The sequence below is a fragment of the Lacerta agilis genome, chromosome 1 (genome assembly GCF_009819535.1).
Source record: "Lacerta agilis isolate rLacAgi1 chromosome 1, rLacAgi1.pri, whole genome shotgun sequence".
Classification (NCBI taxonomy): Eukaryota; Metazoa; Chordata; class Lepidosauria; order Squamata; family Lacertidae; genus Lacerta; species Lacerta agilis.
Window position 1 is genome coordinate 1,390,792 of NC_046312.1, and position 16,654 is coordinate 1,407,445.

General features: G+C 50.1%; 1 protein-coding gene across 7 annotated transcripts in view; it reads left to right on the forward strand.

Moving 5' to 3' along the window:
* RGS3 (regulator of G protein signaling 3) overlaps positions 1-16,654 on the forward strand; it is a 73,157-nt gene that overhangs the window by 5,407 nt on the left and 51,096 nt on the right. For 5 of the 7 annotated variants that reach the window (XM_033156661.1, XM_033156233.1, XM_033156318.1 and 2 more), the window contains exons 3-8: positions 5,951-6,001; positions 9,263-9,321; positions 10,100-10,194; positions 11,134-11,202; positions 14,061-14,139; positions 15,678-15,768. In XM_033156661.1, coding sequence (XP_033012552.1) covers positions 5,951-6,001; positions 9,263-9,321; positions 10,100-10,194; positions 11,134-11,202; positions 14,061-14,139; positions 15,678-15,768 — 444 coding nt within the window. Of the gene's footprint in view, positions 1-749; positions 859-5,950; positions 6,002-9,262; positions 9,322-10,099; positions 10,195-11,133; positions 11,203-14,060; positions 14,140-15,677; positions 15,769-16,654 lie in introns of those variants that run through there. The other 2 variants (XM_033156824.1, XM_033156574.1) reach the window with 2 other exon arrangements.

Here is a 16,654-nt window from a genome sequence, read left to right on the forward strand (position 1 = left end):
AGTTTAAAAGATCTTGGGCAGATGACCGGTAGGTGATGGGAAAGACCCTTCTTTCGTCCCTCCCTCCCTCTATTGAGGCTGAAGAGCTACTGCCAGGCAGAGAGCAGACAATGTGCTGGAGTAGATGAACGGCATAAAAGGGTCCGTGGAAAAGGACCAAGTGAGCCCTGGCTTCAGGAGACCCTGGAGGCAAACACTAGGTTTGATGAGGGACATTTTGGCGGCCCCCCCCCCGCCCAGTTCCCTGCCCCATAGAAGTTTCCGTAGAGCCAGCGTTAGCAGTGCGTGAAATCAAGCTGTGACTGTGTTCTTTCTGGCATCGGGGAGTTAGAAAACAGGCGTTGGAGAATATTCATGTGCTCACAGATGAGTAAATAATCGCTATAATTCTTAAAAAATGTTAATGTATGTGCATGCACGCACCCACACCACTTAAGTGCGGTGCACACCCACAGACACACGCTGGCGGTGCAATTCTGTACTTTGCCTTCAAGGCGGGGTGGCTCTCTCTTTCTCTCTCTGGTGTGGGCAGGTGCAGATTGGCTTTCAAATCCACCAATGGGCATCAGTGGTGCCTTTTGTCCTGTTCAAATAGTGGCGGTTAGGGGAAGCCCAGGCCCCCAGCGGCTGCTTCCTCCTCGGAGGAAATGACTTTGAAGCCTCTTTGAAGCTGCCTGGCTCAGCCCAGTGACTTGGGCTGCTGGAAAAGCAGGTGCCTCCAGTAGGAGAGAGTGGAGGAGCCAGGGTGCTCGGCTGGATGGGTGGGTGGGGAATGGAGCACGGAGCTGCCCCCCCGAGCCTCCCTCTCTGTCAGGTCAGGCGACCAGCTGGAGCCTCCCTGCTATGTGAAAACCTTTGGTGAGTTGGGGTGGGGAAGCGTGGAACTTGTTGCTGTGGCTGCAGAGCTTGTCGCCAGCAGGAGACCCTTGTTCTGGCAGGCAGGAGGGGAGTGTGGTGGGAGGTGCTGCTGTTGGTGTCTCTGTATCAGGTGTCAGGGGAAGGAGCCTGTGTGCAGCCCTTGCAGCAGAGGCAGGCCGTGGCAACGCTCCCACCTGCTTGCCTGCCTGCAGTGGATTCCTTCAGGGGCAAGGGCAGGAACTCTCCTGCACAGCTGCCCTCCATGTGTGCGCAGGGGGTGGGGAGTGTGCCTCTAAGCAGGGAGCTGCAGTCACTCATGGCTCCCCTTCATACGTGTACACACAGCAGCGTCTGTGCACACAGAACCTTCCTGTGTGGCACGCATGGGAGGGCTCATGCCATTTCCTCACTGCTGTGCCAGGACTTTGCAGTGACCCCCTGTGAATCTCCACCATGTCAACCAATGGGATTTACTTCCACATAGAAAGTGATTGACATGGGATAATTTGTGCAATCTCTAGGTCAGGTATCTTTGCCCTTTTCAGACCCAGGGCCCGTTTTTGACCAAAACATGCATTTGGGGACCAATTTCTTAAGCTTTTACTGTGCTTCTATCTGTATAGTGGCAGGGCTCCTGTTGTGACCCAGCTTGGATCAGGCCATGACCCACCAGCTGAAGACCAGGCCTCTAGACTACTAGCCAGTTTCTACCAAGGGAGGTGCTGGGTGAAGCTTGTGTCCTCTGATCTGTGTTTGTGTGTCTCCTTTATGTCAATTTTAAAGGCAGGAGCTCGCTGCAAGCTAAGAGGACCCTCTTTTGTTTAGTACATCTTCAGAGATGACCTTTTAGAATCAGTTTAACCATGACTGGCTAAATGGAGCCTCCATGTCCAGAGGCCGTCTACCTCTGAATACCAGTCTGTTCCAGCAGCGAGGATCTTCTTACACTCATGTAACCAACTCTTGGCTCAGAATTCAGCCTTGCAGATGGAAATGGATTTGAGCCTGGACAGGACTGGGCTCACCCCTGGCAGAGGCACTGCTTACAGGGAGGAGTTAAAGCCACGTGAAATGTGAAACAGGATGTCCTTTAGCACTAAACAAAATCGAAAATTCTTTCCAGTAGCACCTTAGAGACCAACTGAGTTTGTTCCTGGTATGAGCTTTCGTGTGCATGCATACCAGGAACAAACTCAGTTGGTCTCTAAGGTGCTACTGGAAAGAATTTTCGATTTTGTTTTGACTATGGCAGACCAACACGGCTACCCACCTGTAACTGGTCCTTTAGCATTGGTGCAGATGTAGGTACTCCAGCCTCGTCTGTCGTTGTTTATGATTGCACGTCCGCTTGCCTGGAGTCCAGTATTACACACATGGGATTCAGCAGCCCATGAGCCGGAGCACTTGCTTGAAAGCCACACATGAGTCCCTGGCCTCTGTGCTTAGGAATATGGGCTTCTAATGGTGCCTCTTGGTTGGAATTTCTCATGCTCCTTTCCCTGCCCCACTGGCTTTGTTTCCTGGGAGGGGATTCTGCGCCTGGCAAATTCTTCCCTGCTAGGCCTGGTTGTTGGCTGGCGGGATCTGCCAGACACGCTTGGCTGGGTCAGCGCCATTCCACTTTCACAGCAGGCCCTTTGTTCTGTTGACCGGCTTGTTCCCACAACTTCTGAACTCAGAGTATAACCCACTAGTGAATGAGAAGAATCCAAGATGTGGCAGGCTTTCCAGAGGGGCCGCAGACTGGCCCTTGCTTCGGAATGATTTGGGTATGCACTGTGTCTTGCCTCTCCATGGGCTACACAGATACTGTAGCCACATTCATTCATTCATTCTCAGAGACACATGCACTGCCACCTCTATTCATTTCCCAGTTGCAGGAAAGGGTTGTAATGGGGCCCCCCCCCCCCCCGGGCTTAGGGATAATTGTTGCAGACTTAAGTGAATGTTCCCAAAACAAGAGAAACTCACACCCACACCCACCCCCTCAAGGTGTGTGAGTGGTAGAAATTAAACAGGTGAGGAGGTCATCGATCTCCCACTACATCTTTCTGCCTGAGGAAGCTTTCCTGGTTGAATTTCAGCATTGCCTGCTGCTGTTTTTTGAAGGAGCGTTTCTGCTGGAAAATAAAAATGGCATCAAACCATGCATGGATGCTGTGGAGAGTTGAATGTGAAGCTGCCTGTCACCAGAGATAACCACTGGTTTAGGTGGCTTTTGGAAAGGCTTAAGACAAGCTCATGAAGGAGAGGGAGAGAGAGAAGGATCTTTCCATGGCTGTTAGCCATGACTGCGAAATGGAACCTGCAAGTTCAGATTTAGGCAGTCAGATGCTGCATGGTTACAATGAGGGATGGCTGTCACTGCCTGTGAATTCTGCCATCAGAGCCTCTGGCTGGCTGGCCTCCATTGGAGAAAGGATGCTGGGCTTAATGGGCTCTTTTTCTGATGCAGCTGTATATATCGCCCCCACCCACTCCCCATAGCTATCAACCCTCCCTGCTGCCCCCCCCCACTGCTATATACATAGCTGTCAACCCTCCCTGCTGTTTCCCAATGCTATAATAAGGGAATTTCCCACAAAAAGGGAAAGGTTGACAGCTATGCCGCTCCCCCCATCTCCCTTCTGGTACACCCCTGGATATTTGAGGCCCTGGGTGCCTTGCCTCCTCTTGCCCACCAGAGGGCACCCTCCATGCACTGGTCTCCCATGGATCATTGCTGTGTGCCCTGAGGAGGAGGCGCGGAGGGAAGACTAATCATACAATGAGGATTCCTGGGATGACCGGCTGCCTGTCAAAGCTTCCTGGCTGCCCTGACACTTATTAAAGCAAACCATAAATCAGAGCCATCCTTAACCTAGTGTTAAAAAGCAAACTGCTGACTTGCTTTGTTTTGCAAACACACCATGTGCAAACCACAAAAGTGTGCACAGGGGTTCTTTTGATATTTTTGTGGAGTTCTGGAGTGTTTCTTTAGTTCGTTTTTTCAACTCCTGCTGGCTTGGTTTGGTTGATTCCCTGTTATGGTTTTAGCTCTTCATGTTTTGCTTATTATCTTTCTAGGGGGGGAATCTTACTGTGGTTCATTATTGTTATTTATCATCTTACTGCATTCTAATTGTTGTTACCCACATTGGATATTTTGAGTAGTTATAAATTTTATCTCTTTGTCATGATTGGGAAAAGTATGCACCCATTCTATGTGTCAGTCATGTAAGCCACTTGTTGCTACAGCATTTCCTATGTTGGAGGCCTCCTTGGCTTCATTCTCCATCTCATAACCACCTTGAGCATTTGGGTCAGGGGGATGTAAGAACGTCCCCAGCACTCAGTTGCTCCTGGGGCCCAGTATCATCACTCACAATAACCCCTGCCTTCCTATAGTGTTTGCATTCAGAGTGTCCCACTGGTTCTCTCCAGGCTCATTAGGAAAGAGACTAGAAATGAAACCTACAATATCATAATTCCCTTATACAAATCTATGGTGCAGTCATGCTTGTACATTTTTGGTTGTGCCACCACAGAAAGGGTATTGTAGATTTGGAAAAGGAAGGGGCTGGAGTGACTCAGATTACAACATCTGGGGCCTTTTGCTTTAGAAAATGCTTGCCACATGAGAGAGGTGTACAAAGTTATGCATGGAGTGGAGAAAGCAGATGGAGAAAAGTTTTTTCTCCCTGTCTCCTAACTCTAGGACTCATGGGCACCCACAGACAGACAAAAGAAAGTACTTCTCAAAGCTTGTGGTCTTGGTGGACCAAAAGCTTAACATGAGTTAACCGTTGTGATGCAGCAGCAAAAAAGAAAAAGAAAAGAAAAAAAAGCTAACACTGTTCTGCACTGTATCAACAGAAGTCTAATGTCCAGTCAAGAGAAGTAATAGTCCCACTCTATTCTGCCTCGGTCAGACCCCCACCTAGAGTACTGTTTCCAGTTCTGGTTGCCACATTTTAAGAAGGATATTGATAAGCTGGAACATCTGCAGAGGAGGGTGACCAAGATGATCAATGATTGGGAAACCAAGCCTCATGAGGAACGGTCAAGAGAGTTGGGTATGTTTAGCGAAGAGTTGTTTGGCTGTGGAATGGGCTCCCTCAGAAAGTGGTGGACTCTCCTTCCTTGGAGGCTTTTATGCAGAGGTTGGATGGCCATCTGTCACGGATGCTTTAGCTGAAATTCATACATTGCAGGGGGTTGGACTAAATGACCCTTGGGTCCCTTCCAACTCTAAGATTCTGTGATTCTTCAATTCTTCACACAGCACGTATTTAAATTCTGCCACAGGAGGCAGTGAGGGCCACCAGCTTTAAAAGAGGATTAGGCAAATTAATGAAAGATAAAACTATTAGTGGCTTCTAGCCACAGTGGTTGGAGACAGTAGTATGCTTCTGAATACAAGTTGCTGTTGTGCTCCTGTCCTGCTTTTGGGCTTCCCATTGGGGCAGCTGGTTGGCCAATGTGAGAACAGGGTTCTGGACTAGAGAGGGCCCCTTTGGCCTGATCCAGCTTCAGGGCTCTTCTTGTGTTCTTACAAGGTTTTACTTCAGCCAAGCAGTAAAGGTAAAAAGGTAAAGGACCTCTGGATGGTACAGTCCAGTCAAAGGTGACTGTAGGGTTGTGGTGCTCATCTCACTTCAGGCCGAGGGAGCCGGTGTTTGTCCGCAGGCAGATTTCTGGGTCATGTGGCCAGCAGGACTAAACTGCTTCTGGTGCAACAGGACACCATGACGGAAAGCAGAGTGCACGGAAATGCCGTTTACCTTCTTGCCACAGCGGTACCTATTTGCGGTACCTATTTTACCTGACCCAGTAGGACTTTTCTTAAGTTTTTAAGAAAACTCCTCTCCTCAGGAGAAATGACTGTGGTGCGTAATTTGTGTGGGCAGGAGAGAAAGAGAGAGAGAGGAAACTTCTGGATTCTGATGGAAGCCAGATAGCTGCTCCCAGTTTCATATCTAGTTGCATTTAATGCAAGTTCCCATTGTTCCCATTTCACAGATGAGTAACTGAGGTGGTTCTCAGTGTCTCCCAGATTCCAATTCCAGCTTCTCTATACACTCTCAGTCATAGCATCTCTTGTCTCCTCTAGGGCAGCTGAAGCTCTCCATCACCACAGAAGGAAAGGACCTGGAGCTCTATGGTGAGTAAGCAACCTGGGAAGCCAAAGGAACTGAGCTGGTGGAGAGAAGCATCTGTTGGGTAGCTGAAATGTTCACTTTTTGGGTGGCCATTCCACAAACCCACAACCCCCAGCTGCATTGGTGGCTTTGCTTTTTACTGGTGGTCTGAGAGCCAGCAGCCTCGGGACAGGAGCAAAATAGTGGCTGAAGCAGGGGCATATAGCACTGGCTGTAAAACGATGGCTCAGGTGTGGTGCTTGTTACCTACTGCACCTACCCTATCCCCACAACCACCTGTGTTGGGATAACCTGCGTCTATGAGTTATCTCCTGGGGGTTTCTGACCCCCAGCTTCAAAACGGGGCTTTATGCTTAAGAACGTTGACATAACTGGGTGTTCCTTAAAATGTTCAAGTTTCACAGAAGGTTCCCTGCCCTGCCTAGCTCATCTCTCTCAACCTCTGTGCATTTTGATTTGTTGCCTTTGGCCAGGTCTTTCACTAGCTCTGCAGCTGACCAGTTTCAGAGTTTTGCGTTACAATACCAGATATGTCATCACTCAGATGTGTGCTTGGCTATGGGGCTGTTGGGTGTGGGGAGCACTGAGCCCCTGTTATGCATCTGGCTCTGCCCCAAGGCAGAATGTTCCGGCTGGCTCTGGCTGGTGGACACTTATGAGGATTTAGTAAAGAAGAAAGTACGGTACATCCGGGGTGTGTGGGGGGATACATCCCTGCCACCTGCAGTCCCTGTGGATGCTTCTCTTCTTGCTCCACTTCTGTGGATGGAATGGGCAGAGTAGGAAAGAAAGAAAATTCACTCAGCCAGGGCAGAACCAGCTGCGTGCAGAAGAGCATCCTGGCTCTTTCTTCCATGGGGGGAGCAAGTGTAGGGTGGGGATGGAGTCTGGATTCTGCAGCACTGCCCAGAGAAACACCAGCCTCTCCTCTGCTGTGGTCGCGGCACAGCTGCGCAAGGATGAGACTGAGCTAAAACCAAGATGCAGCCTCTTGATATTTAGCTTGATGGTGCTTTTGAGCCTCTGGCACAGATCCTGTCATGGCGAGCAGGAGGAAGTCAGGCGCATGAAATGCAGTTTGGCATCTGGAAGTGGAGCTGCGTCTGCCTCCAACCAAATGCTCAGGCTTGGGTATTTTTAGTAGGCTTTTACTAATAGAAAACATTACATGCTTGTGTACACACACACACACACACACAGAGAGAGAGAGAGAGAGAGAGAGAGAGAGAGAGAGAGGCATCTATAATTCCTTCTTTCCATCTTCTGCTTTCTCTCCTGCCAGTGATCCTTAGTCTTGGAGTGGCAGGCAGCTGCAGGCAGAGGGGTTTAAACTCATTTCAGCAAATTGTGAGGGGGGTGGGTGGGGGTTGTTCTCTGCTAGGTTTAAAGTGGCAGACTTCAGATCAGATCGATTGAAAAATAGGTTGCCCAGAAAACCAGCGTGCTTTGAGAACATGTGTTGTGGTTACTCCTTTTATTACACAGCAAGTATTGCAGTGTTATCCACACACATCAATCCTCTCTCTCTCTTTCTATCTCTCCTTTTTTCTTAAGCAAAATGAGTTGTTCCTTTGGCATGCAGACCTACTCGTTTTTTTGTCATCTTAATTGTAGCTGTAAGTCACTTCTCTAAGTACGGGCTGTTAGCAAGCCAGGAGTATTAATTTATTGCCTTTCCAGCCTGCCCTCCTCCACCATAATGCCCAGGGCAGTGCACATGATTCTCTTCCCCCAATTTTATTCTCAACAACAACCCTGTGGGGTAGGTGAGCCTTAAAACCAGTCACTGGCTCAAAGTCACCTGTGGCTGAACTCTCATCTCCCCAGTCCTGACCTGACACCCTGGGCCACTTGGGCTCCTGCAGAATAAACAATGTGAGACAAAATCCATGGGGTGGGGTCCTCTTCCCCCTGCCTCCCTCCCTGAACGGCAGGACCCTTTGCTGCTGCCACCGCCACAAGGGGTGCATGAAGAGGTCCTTGGTGAAGGGGCTGGGACCGGATCCTGTTCTCTCCTGGAACCCTTTGCAGCCAGTGGGTCAGCTTGTAAGGAAAGGGGCTGAAGGCCAGGTGGAAGACCCCTTGGCCTGAGCTGAGCCTGTAGGTTGCCATGTGTTCTATAGCTGCCATGGGAAGGTACGCTGCACGTGGTCAGTGGCCCTCTTTCTTTTCAAAAAACACACGATGCACATTTCCAGGGTTGAGCCCTGGTGCTCAGAGCAGGTTCCAGGAAGGAAAGCAGGATGGGGTGCTGGGAAGAAAACAAAACACTGGCAACGAAAAGATAAACCCTGGACCTGTTATTTTGCAGACCAAGCTAAATCTGCATGCCTTTGCACACTGTTGTTACAAGAGAAGATTTTGTCATAGATTATCCTGCTTCTGCTGCAGGAAAGGCAGTGGGCGATATGAAGCGCCATTCCTGACCACAATGGGAGCTTCCCTGGACCCCTCTTCCCTTTAGTGCCAAGCCAGTTTAGCTCACCATCTGTTTATGCTGAAGGGTCAACAGTGCCCTCCCAAAACTACACCCCTCAGGTGTCTTTAGGAGAAACCCTGGAGGTGTTTAGACCAGATCCAGTTTGTAATGTGGATGTGCTCTGTTCACCATGTTTTCCCCGCACACTTTCAAGTCTGTATTTGCATCCATAGGTACAGAAATACCAAAAACAGAAAAGAACAGCTGAGATTCTCAGGGTGCTGAATTCTGTGCCATTCTGGTGCCAAATTCCTTGCTTTTATGGAGGATGGTGGAATGCATCGAATGCTGGGTGGTTTGATTCCCAGGCTCAAATTAAGCCCTATAACTAGGGGGAGGCAGGGCTATCTGCATGAGGAGAGGAGAGGGGCTGGGGCATGATGCTGAGTCAGCAGGGAGCTGTGGAGTCAAGGGCTGAGTGAGTTAGGCTGGAAGCTGCAGGGTGTGTGTGTGTGAGAGAGAGAGACAGAGAGAGTGAGAAAGTGCACAATCTCTCAGTGCATCCAGCAGTCACCAACCTTTCCATGTCCGGGGGCACATAGGGAATTTTGGGAAGATGCTGACAGCACCAGTCACAAAATGGCTGCGGTCACAAGTAAAAAGATACAGTTAATGATGGGAACCTGCAGTTTTTGCTAATGGAAGCTCAGAGTTCAGGACCCCTTCTGGGGACTCCACTGTATGCCTTTGGGGGCACTGGGTTGGCAATCCCAATTTAACCCTTTTTCCCTGCTCACGTTTCAATGTAATTTCTTCTTTTGTTTTTCTCTTCCCTGTCCCCCAGTCATGGAAGCCAAGGGCCTGATGGGGAAGGAGTACCGGATTTGCGACTCCTTTGTCAAGGTAGGCTTGCCACCCTCAGGAGGGGTGCTGGTGTCGAGACAGTGATCTTTCGTGGTGGGTGGATTCCCCTGGAGGAGCAGGGGAGGAGGAGGGCTGCTCTTCTCCTTCCCCCTCCTCTGAGCGCAGGCCCTCCTTCTTACCAAGCTGCTGACTTAAGTTGTCTGTAGCCATTGATTTTTGCTACATGCATCTATAAAGAAACGAAACCCTTCCTTCTCTTTGCCAGCAGAAGTCCGAGCAGGTGTGGGATGCGGGAATCTCTGCTGCATCTCAGCTGGCTCTTTGGTGCTGGGGATCTTGCAGCTGCTGCCTCTGCTTTTCTGGAGTGAGGATTGCAAAGGCAGTGGCAGGTTAGCTGTGGCAGGTGCCATCCTAAAAGGAGCATCCTCTGCTGAGGGGCACTGTGAGTGGCCCCTGGCTCCATCTGGGCCTCGTTGGCCCTCTTAGCCTTGCTGCTTGTGTTACCCAGCCTTAGGATTTCACCGCTTCTGTGGAACTGAGCCAAAGCTAGGGGGCTTATCTGAATAACTTCACAAAATGAAGGCTGTCTGTCCCCTTCTCTCCCCACCCAAAAACCCAGCAGGGGATTTTAAAAGCCAGCACTGACATTTCATTGTGGGTTCCATTCATGCTTTGACATCCAGGTGAGGTTTTTTTTCCCATTTCAAAGCTGCCGGTTTCCCACTCATCTAGGTGTGTTGGCTGGAAGCCTGCTCGAGCCAGAAGAGAGTTAACACACAATAAGAGCAACACTCTTTCTCTTCTTCTCCCAACAAAGGTGTCGCTTGTGCCGGAGACAGATCGGAAGTGCAGGCAGAGGACCAGGACTGTGCTGGACAGCAAATGCCCTGTCTTCCATGAGCATTTCCTCTTGTGAGTATGGGGGTGTCAGCTGCTGCCCCCCCCCTCTAACACACACACACACACACCTCCTCTTGTGTCTCAGAGAAGGACCAGGCTGTGTGACAAGAGGCTGGTCAGGGATCCTGAGCCAGAGAAAGTGTGCTAGGACTTGCCTTGCTTCTCTGACTCCCAGTCTCTCTCCCCCTCCCTCCCTCCCTCCCTCCCTCTCCTCACCTCCCCCCCCCATCTCTTGTCAGCTATTATGCCTCAGCACAACTTGCCTCATGCATAGGAAGCTGCTGCCATGAGATGAAGAGCGACAGACACTATTCTGCTGTTTTCTTGCAGCTCAAATGCCTCGGCCCTGTGCACAAAGCTGACTTGTCTGTGACTGTCAGTCTGTGCACGCACACACATACACACACACACACAAGCGCTAGGCTCCTGCCCTCCCCACTGTTGGAGTTTCTGAACTAGACAGCTTCTCCCAGACTGAGCTGCCCTTGGTGTCGTGGGGGGACTTGGACCAGGTAAATAGGGTTTCTCCAAGGGTGCTGTTGCATGGTAGGGGGTGGGGGCAAGTGCCGTGAACTTCCTGGGTTGGATTCTCAGTCTTGAGCAGCAGTGCTGGTGCCTCTGGTGGACATGCATCCTCTTCTCATGGTTCTTGTTAATTTCCATCTGAACTCCTCTGCCTCTGGAATGTTGGCTGTCCTTCTTAGCTCAAGCGCACCTTCCCCTTGGGCCAGCCTCTTTGAGGACAGAGCTAGGTGAGGGGGTTGGATTGGAATAAATAATGCGAGCTGAAAATATGTACCCAGAAGCATCCATAAGCTGTGGCCAGCTCTGGATTTCTGCCACAGGTAGGCAAGTTGGTATGAGGGGGCCTGAGGGAGAAGTCTCTGTTGGGACGTGGTCCTTGCTACCCCCAGGGGCTCATGGTCACATCCTTTCTGCTTTGTGTTCCAGCCCTTTGCCAGAGGAAGATGAGCGGAAGCGCCTGCTGGTCACTGTGTGGAACCAACCAAGGAACTCCAGGTAAGGAAGATGCAGCTGTGAGACTATAACGCCGTTGAGCCTTTGGTTGTTGTCATGTGAGTGGTGTTGCAGCAGAAGCTGCTCCCTTAAGTGTGAGTAGCCTTTGTGGGATTGACTCCAGTGTCACGGGACTCAGTGTTCGGCTCAGTGCCTCTGAGGGAAGAGCAGGGTCCCCTGCCTAGGTCAGGACCAGCTCCTCCTATGCACCCTGCCTTGGCCCCAGCATTTAAGGTCTTGTGAGTAGATTGTGTGTGTTGTTCCATCTCACCAAAGGGGTAGATTAGCATCTGCAAGGAACAGGGGCTTCTCCGCCACTGCCCCCAATGCTGAGCATGAACTCCCTCCCTGTGGATAAAAGTTTGCTCAGCATGTTCCTCCTGCTGTCCTTTGAGCGACGGGTGAAGATGGTGCTTCTTAAGAGAATTGTTCATCTGTGTTCCCTGTGCTGGTTCTGTGACTGTTTGCTGAGATGGTTTGACCTGATTCTGATTTGTGTTACTGGAAATAATTTTTATTCCTTTATTTTCTAAGCCACCATAGTGGTATGCCCTTTTGATTATGATGGTGATGTCATCTGTATGTGTAATCTGATAGTGAACAGCGTGTGAGAGGGGAAAGAGAGTGAAAACATAAATCCATTTGGTATTTATAGAAACTGCAGGATGAATTAACAGTGTTGCTGATGAGATTTGTCTTGGAATTTTGTATGTCGCCTCTTTCTGACACTGAATAAATATCTCCTGTGTTCTTCCCCACCAAATGACATAACTAACTGAACGTCCAGCCTTGTCCAAATATTTCAAAGAGCGAGTTGTTGTTGTTGTTTTTTGTTTTTTAAATAATGCCTAGCTTACCACATTAAAATTGTAGGCATCATCACCAAGTGTCAGGCTTTGGGTTGTATCTGGCTGTTGTAACTAACTAACTAACTAACTAACTAACTAACTAAGGAAAAGATAGCACATGCTCAGTATTTAAAGGATGAGAGAATGTTTAAAGCAAGTGTGGCTGAACGAGAGGGCATCTGCTAGTTTGGGCGTTAAAATGAGTGGCAGATAGGTGCCCCCACCCAGTGAGCCTGCCCTGCCTTTTGTGCCTTTCCATTATGGAACCAGAATTGCGTCTCCAACCATGTCAGCACCAGAGGGTTGGATCAGCGCATTGGGGTTTTGCCAGGACCTCAGGGTGCTTCCGGACAACCTGTTTAATGAGCATGCATCATCCTGATTTGTCATCCTACACTTTCCAATATGTTTTCCAATCACTTTCCTTGTCGTAGAAAGACCTATCTTTTGTGGAAGTGAGTTTGTTGTGCAAGAGCTCCCAACCAACTGTAACTCTGCAATCTGAATTTTCTGGTATCAGATTGAATCTCACCTGAAAATGGTGACCCCTGGACTCGGCCACACCCCTCCCAGAACCCTGAATGGCTACCCCCAGCTGCCACAGGGAGCCCCGGCTAGTCCAGCGTGGCTTACCCATTCTGGCTGGCTGTGGGCCTTAGACATTGCCAGCAGCCCCTGCAGCCTGAAACCTTTCTAAAATATTTTTTAATTGGAGGCAGCGAAGAATCATAGAATTGTAGAGTTGGAAGGGACCCCGAGGTCCATCCAGTTCTATCCCCTGCAATGCAGGAATCTCAGCTAAAGCATCCATGACAGATGGCCATCCAACCTCTGCTTGAAAACCTCCAAGGAAGGAGAGCCCACAACCTCCCGAGAGAATCCGTTCCCTTGTTGAACAGCTCTTACTATCAGCATATATAGAAGCAGAACAGCTACAATGGCTACAAGGAACCTCTGTTCTTGCAGGCAGCCTGCCTTTGAGTCCTGCTTGTTTGGGAACTGCAACAGGAGCAGACAGTCGTCTTCAAGCCCTGCTCCATGAGCTTCCCAGAAGCTTCAGAGGGGCGGATACTGGGCTCAGGGTCTGACACAGCAAGGCTCTTCTTACTGCGCTGGATCAACCCACACTGGTGTGCTCTAGCAGTCAGGCTCTTCCTATGCATTGTTATGTAATGTGCTCCAGCAGAGCACGACTGAGCTCTTACATTACCCCAGAGCAGGTCTAGCCAAGACCCTTCTTCCACAGAGCTCTGGGGGTTTGGCAGGCCCCCTGGCCATTCGGAGCTCTTTGACAGATACTGGGTGTGGCAGGGTGCGGGATGGGAGGACCTTAAAGCAGCTGGTTCTGGCGTTCAAGTCATAGAGCTGGAAGGGACCCTGAGGAACATCTACCCCCCCCCCCCGAATATGCAGCTGTCCATATGGGGATTGAACCTGCAACCTTGGTATTATCAGCACTGAGTTCTAACCAACTGAGCTATCCAGTGGTAGGCTCCATTTCCCATACCCTCAGTGTCTCCCTCTTTGGGGCATCTGACTCAGCTATTCCTATTGCTATTGCTATTGCTATTCCTATTCCTTATTAAATTTGTTAGTTGTGTTATCTTGCCCAGGGCAACCCAAAGCAACTTACAACCGACCGACCAAAGTTGCCTTAGCTAGGCAAGTCCTCTGCAGCTGCCTAGTGGTGGGATTTGGTGTGTGGTGACACATGGGGGGGTACCTCCTTCTCTTCCTCTTCAGGGTGAGGCCATGTGGCACATGGGCAGCTTCCTGTGTGCTGTGGAACTTTGCCAACCTGCATGGCCGACGGAGCCTGGTGATGTCCAAAAGACGTCACTTGGGCCAGCCAAGTGTGTGAGGAGCTTGGAAGGTGCAGACCAAAGTGTCTCCTTGCTCTGGTTCAATGCCCAGATCTCCTTGCAGGGGTGACTCCCATGATGGAGACAAAATGAGCCCCCAGCAGGAGCTGTGGGAGCAGCGGCAGCCCTGATCTCCATGACTCTGTTTCGGGATTCCTTCTCCCCACAGGCAGAGCGAACTCCTCGGCTGCATGAGTTTTGGCGTGAAGACCCTGCTGAGCCCAGACAAGGTACGGAGGAGCCTCCCACCCTCCTGGGCTGTGCGGTGAGGACACCGCTGTGGCACAGCTAATTGTCCCAAGGAGAAGGAAGTCCCTGTCATGCTTTAGTATCTCTGTGGTGATGGCAATAAGAGATGAGGTGTGACAGCAGCAGCAGCAGCAGCAGCAGCAGCAGCACACCAGTCTTTGTCTCACGGGGGTGGGGAGGGTTGCTGACGTCCTCCCAAGCTGAATAGGGATTTGGGGGTGGGGAGATGTACGGTATTAAGCAGGCTAGAGAATCCTGGGTCTGGGCCTGTTGCAGGGCATGCAGTTTCTTCTCTATAGTGGTGGGATTTGGTGTGTGCTGCTGTCACTGACATCCCCCCATATCAAAAACTAGTTTGCTATTTCTGAACGTGGAAATTCCATGCAGTCGTGATGCCTAAATGGAACCCTGGGTGGGATTCTACTCATGAGACCCCTTAGAGGAAGCCCTGCACAAGGTCTCCCGCCAGCACAGCAGGGCTTTTGACCAGACCCCCACCCCCATGCCCCCTGAAATTGGCTCCCCGCCAATTACAGTGTAAAGTAAGACATGGACCAATATAATAGTATTGTAAATGGTTTTATTGTTGCTGGGGGGCACGTTCTTTGTTCTCTTTTTTCTTTTTCTTTTTTCTTTGTCCACGATTGTTGGTTGTTGTGTCTGAGATGCTGGAACTTTGTATGTGGAAACTTTAAAATATGCAAATAAAAAAATATTGGGAAAAAAAGAAAAAAGAAATTGGCTCCCCGCTAAAAACAACAACACCCCATTAAACCAACAGCAACCATAACTAGGTGGGGTTTAAAAAAACAAAAACAAAAAAAACTAACCTAAAATAAATTGGGGAGCAGAGAGTGCTGAGAATGTGTTGTCCACCAGCAGCCAGATGCATGTCAGAGCTGCGGGTAGAGGATTGGGTGCTGCCCTCTGCTGCCAACTTTTTAAAAAAATGTATAAACCACATGCAGCAGTTTCCAAACATCTATAGCGACTTTAATTAGAAAAGTATTTGAAGCCAATTGGGATGTTCATCCTCAAGGCAGATCAGCAACAGGGGTTCAGCGACATCCCCATTTCAAAGATGGAGATTGAAGGCTTGGAGACGTCCTGTTTGAACATAAGAAGAACCTGCTGGGTGAGGCCAGTGGCCCATCCAGTCCAGCATCTTGTTCTCACTGTGGCCCACCAGATGCCTATTGCAGGAAACCTGCAAGCAGAACATGAGCACAAGAGCAGGTTCTTATTCCCTCCCATCATTCCACATTCCTGGCAGCTGGGCTGCGGAACAGAACACAGATAAGGTTTCCCAGGTGGCTTTTGTTGGGCTTTGCAAATGGTGGGGGGGGGGGGCTACCTTGGTTTTCTTTAATGATTTGGGGGGGGTCTGTGCACACACGTACACACATAATGACGTGCATTTTGCTAGCAAATAACAACACAGCTGGGAAGGGATTTCTAAATCCAGAAACTTTTGGCATCTCCTGCGGCTTCCTTCTATTGACTCTCTTTCTAACTGCAGGAGATCTGCGGATGGTACTACCTATTGGGGGAAGACCTGGGCAGGACAAAGCACCTGAAGGCAGCTACACGGCGGGTGAAACAGAGCAGAGGTGGGTCCCCCTGGGAGTTGCTTGTGGGAGTAAAGGCGGTAGGGATGTGTTTCTCCCAGGGGTCCTGCTGCAGAGCTTGTGGACACTGTGCAGGGGAAAGACCCCCAGGCAAGCCTGTACTGGCCTCCATGGCTGCTGCAGGGGGAGCCAATTGCCCCACTCCCCCCCCCCCCAGCCTGCTTGGGCAACCAGAAGGTACACACCCAGCCTAGCCTAGTTAGAGGAACAAAGAATCGCTCAGAAAATGGCTATTCCCTGGGCAGCCCTTTTGCACATTTTTCCATCATACTAACACTGTGGGAAGAGGGAAGGCAGCTCTCACACGCAACACAGTCTTGTAAATACAGTAAATAATTACGAGTCAGTCCCACTTGGCTGCTTGCATTTTACCTGCTTAAGCAGTCACGGGCTTGGGAACATGTTCACAGTTCCCTGCGGAGCATCTTTGGAATTCTGATGTTTGGAGGAAGGCAAAGGTTGAAGGTATAATCTTACGTATTTATGGGCATTTGAGACTGGCGGGTCTCTCTTCCAAGACAGGCTGCCTGTTGGCTCTGTGGCAAAACAGGCCTCATCTCTGACACCACTGGTTGCTATACAGAGAAACATGGGGTGCTGGTTTAAGCTGAGTCAGAACCTTTGGGTCCATGTCGCTCAATATTGCCCACACTGACTGGCAGCAATGGCTTTCCAGGGCTTCAGGCAGGGTCTTTCCCAATCCCTCCAGGAAGTGCCATTGGGGATCAAACCCCATGCAAAGCAGGTGCTCCGCCCACTCAGTAACAGCACCACCCCGTTGCAATGTTTTGGCCAACCCAAAAATGCCTCCTCTCTGACATTTCAAGAGGCATGGCTGGTTCAGGCCAGTTGAGGCTTTGCTTAGGAG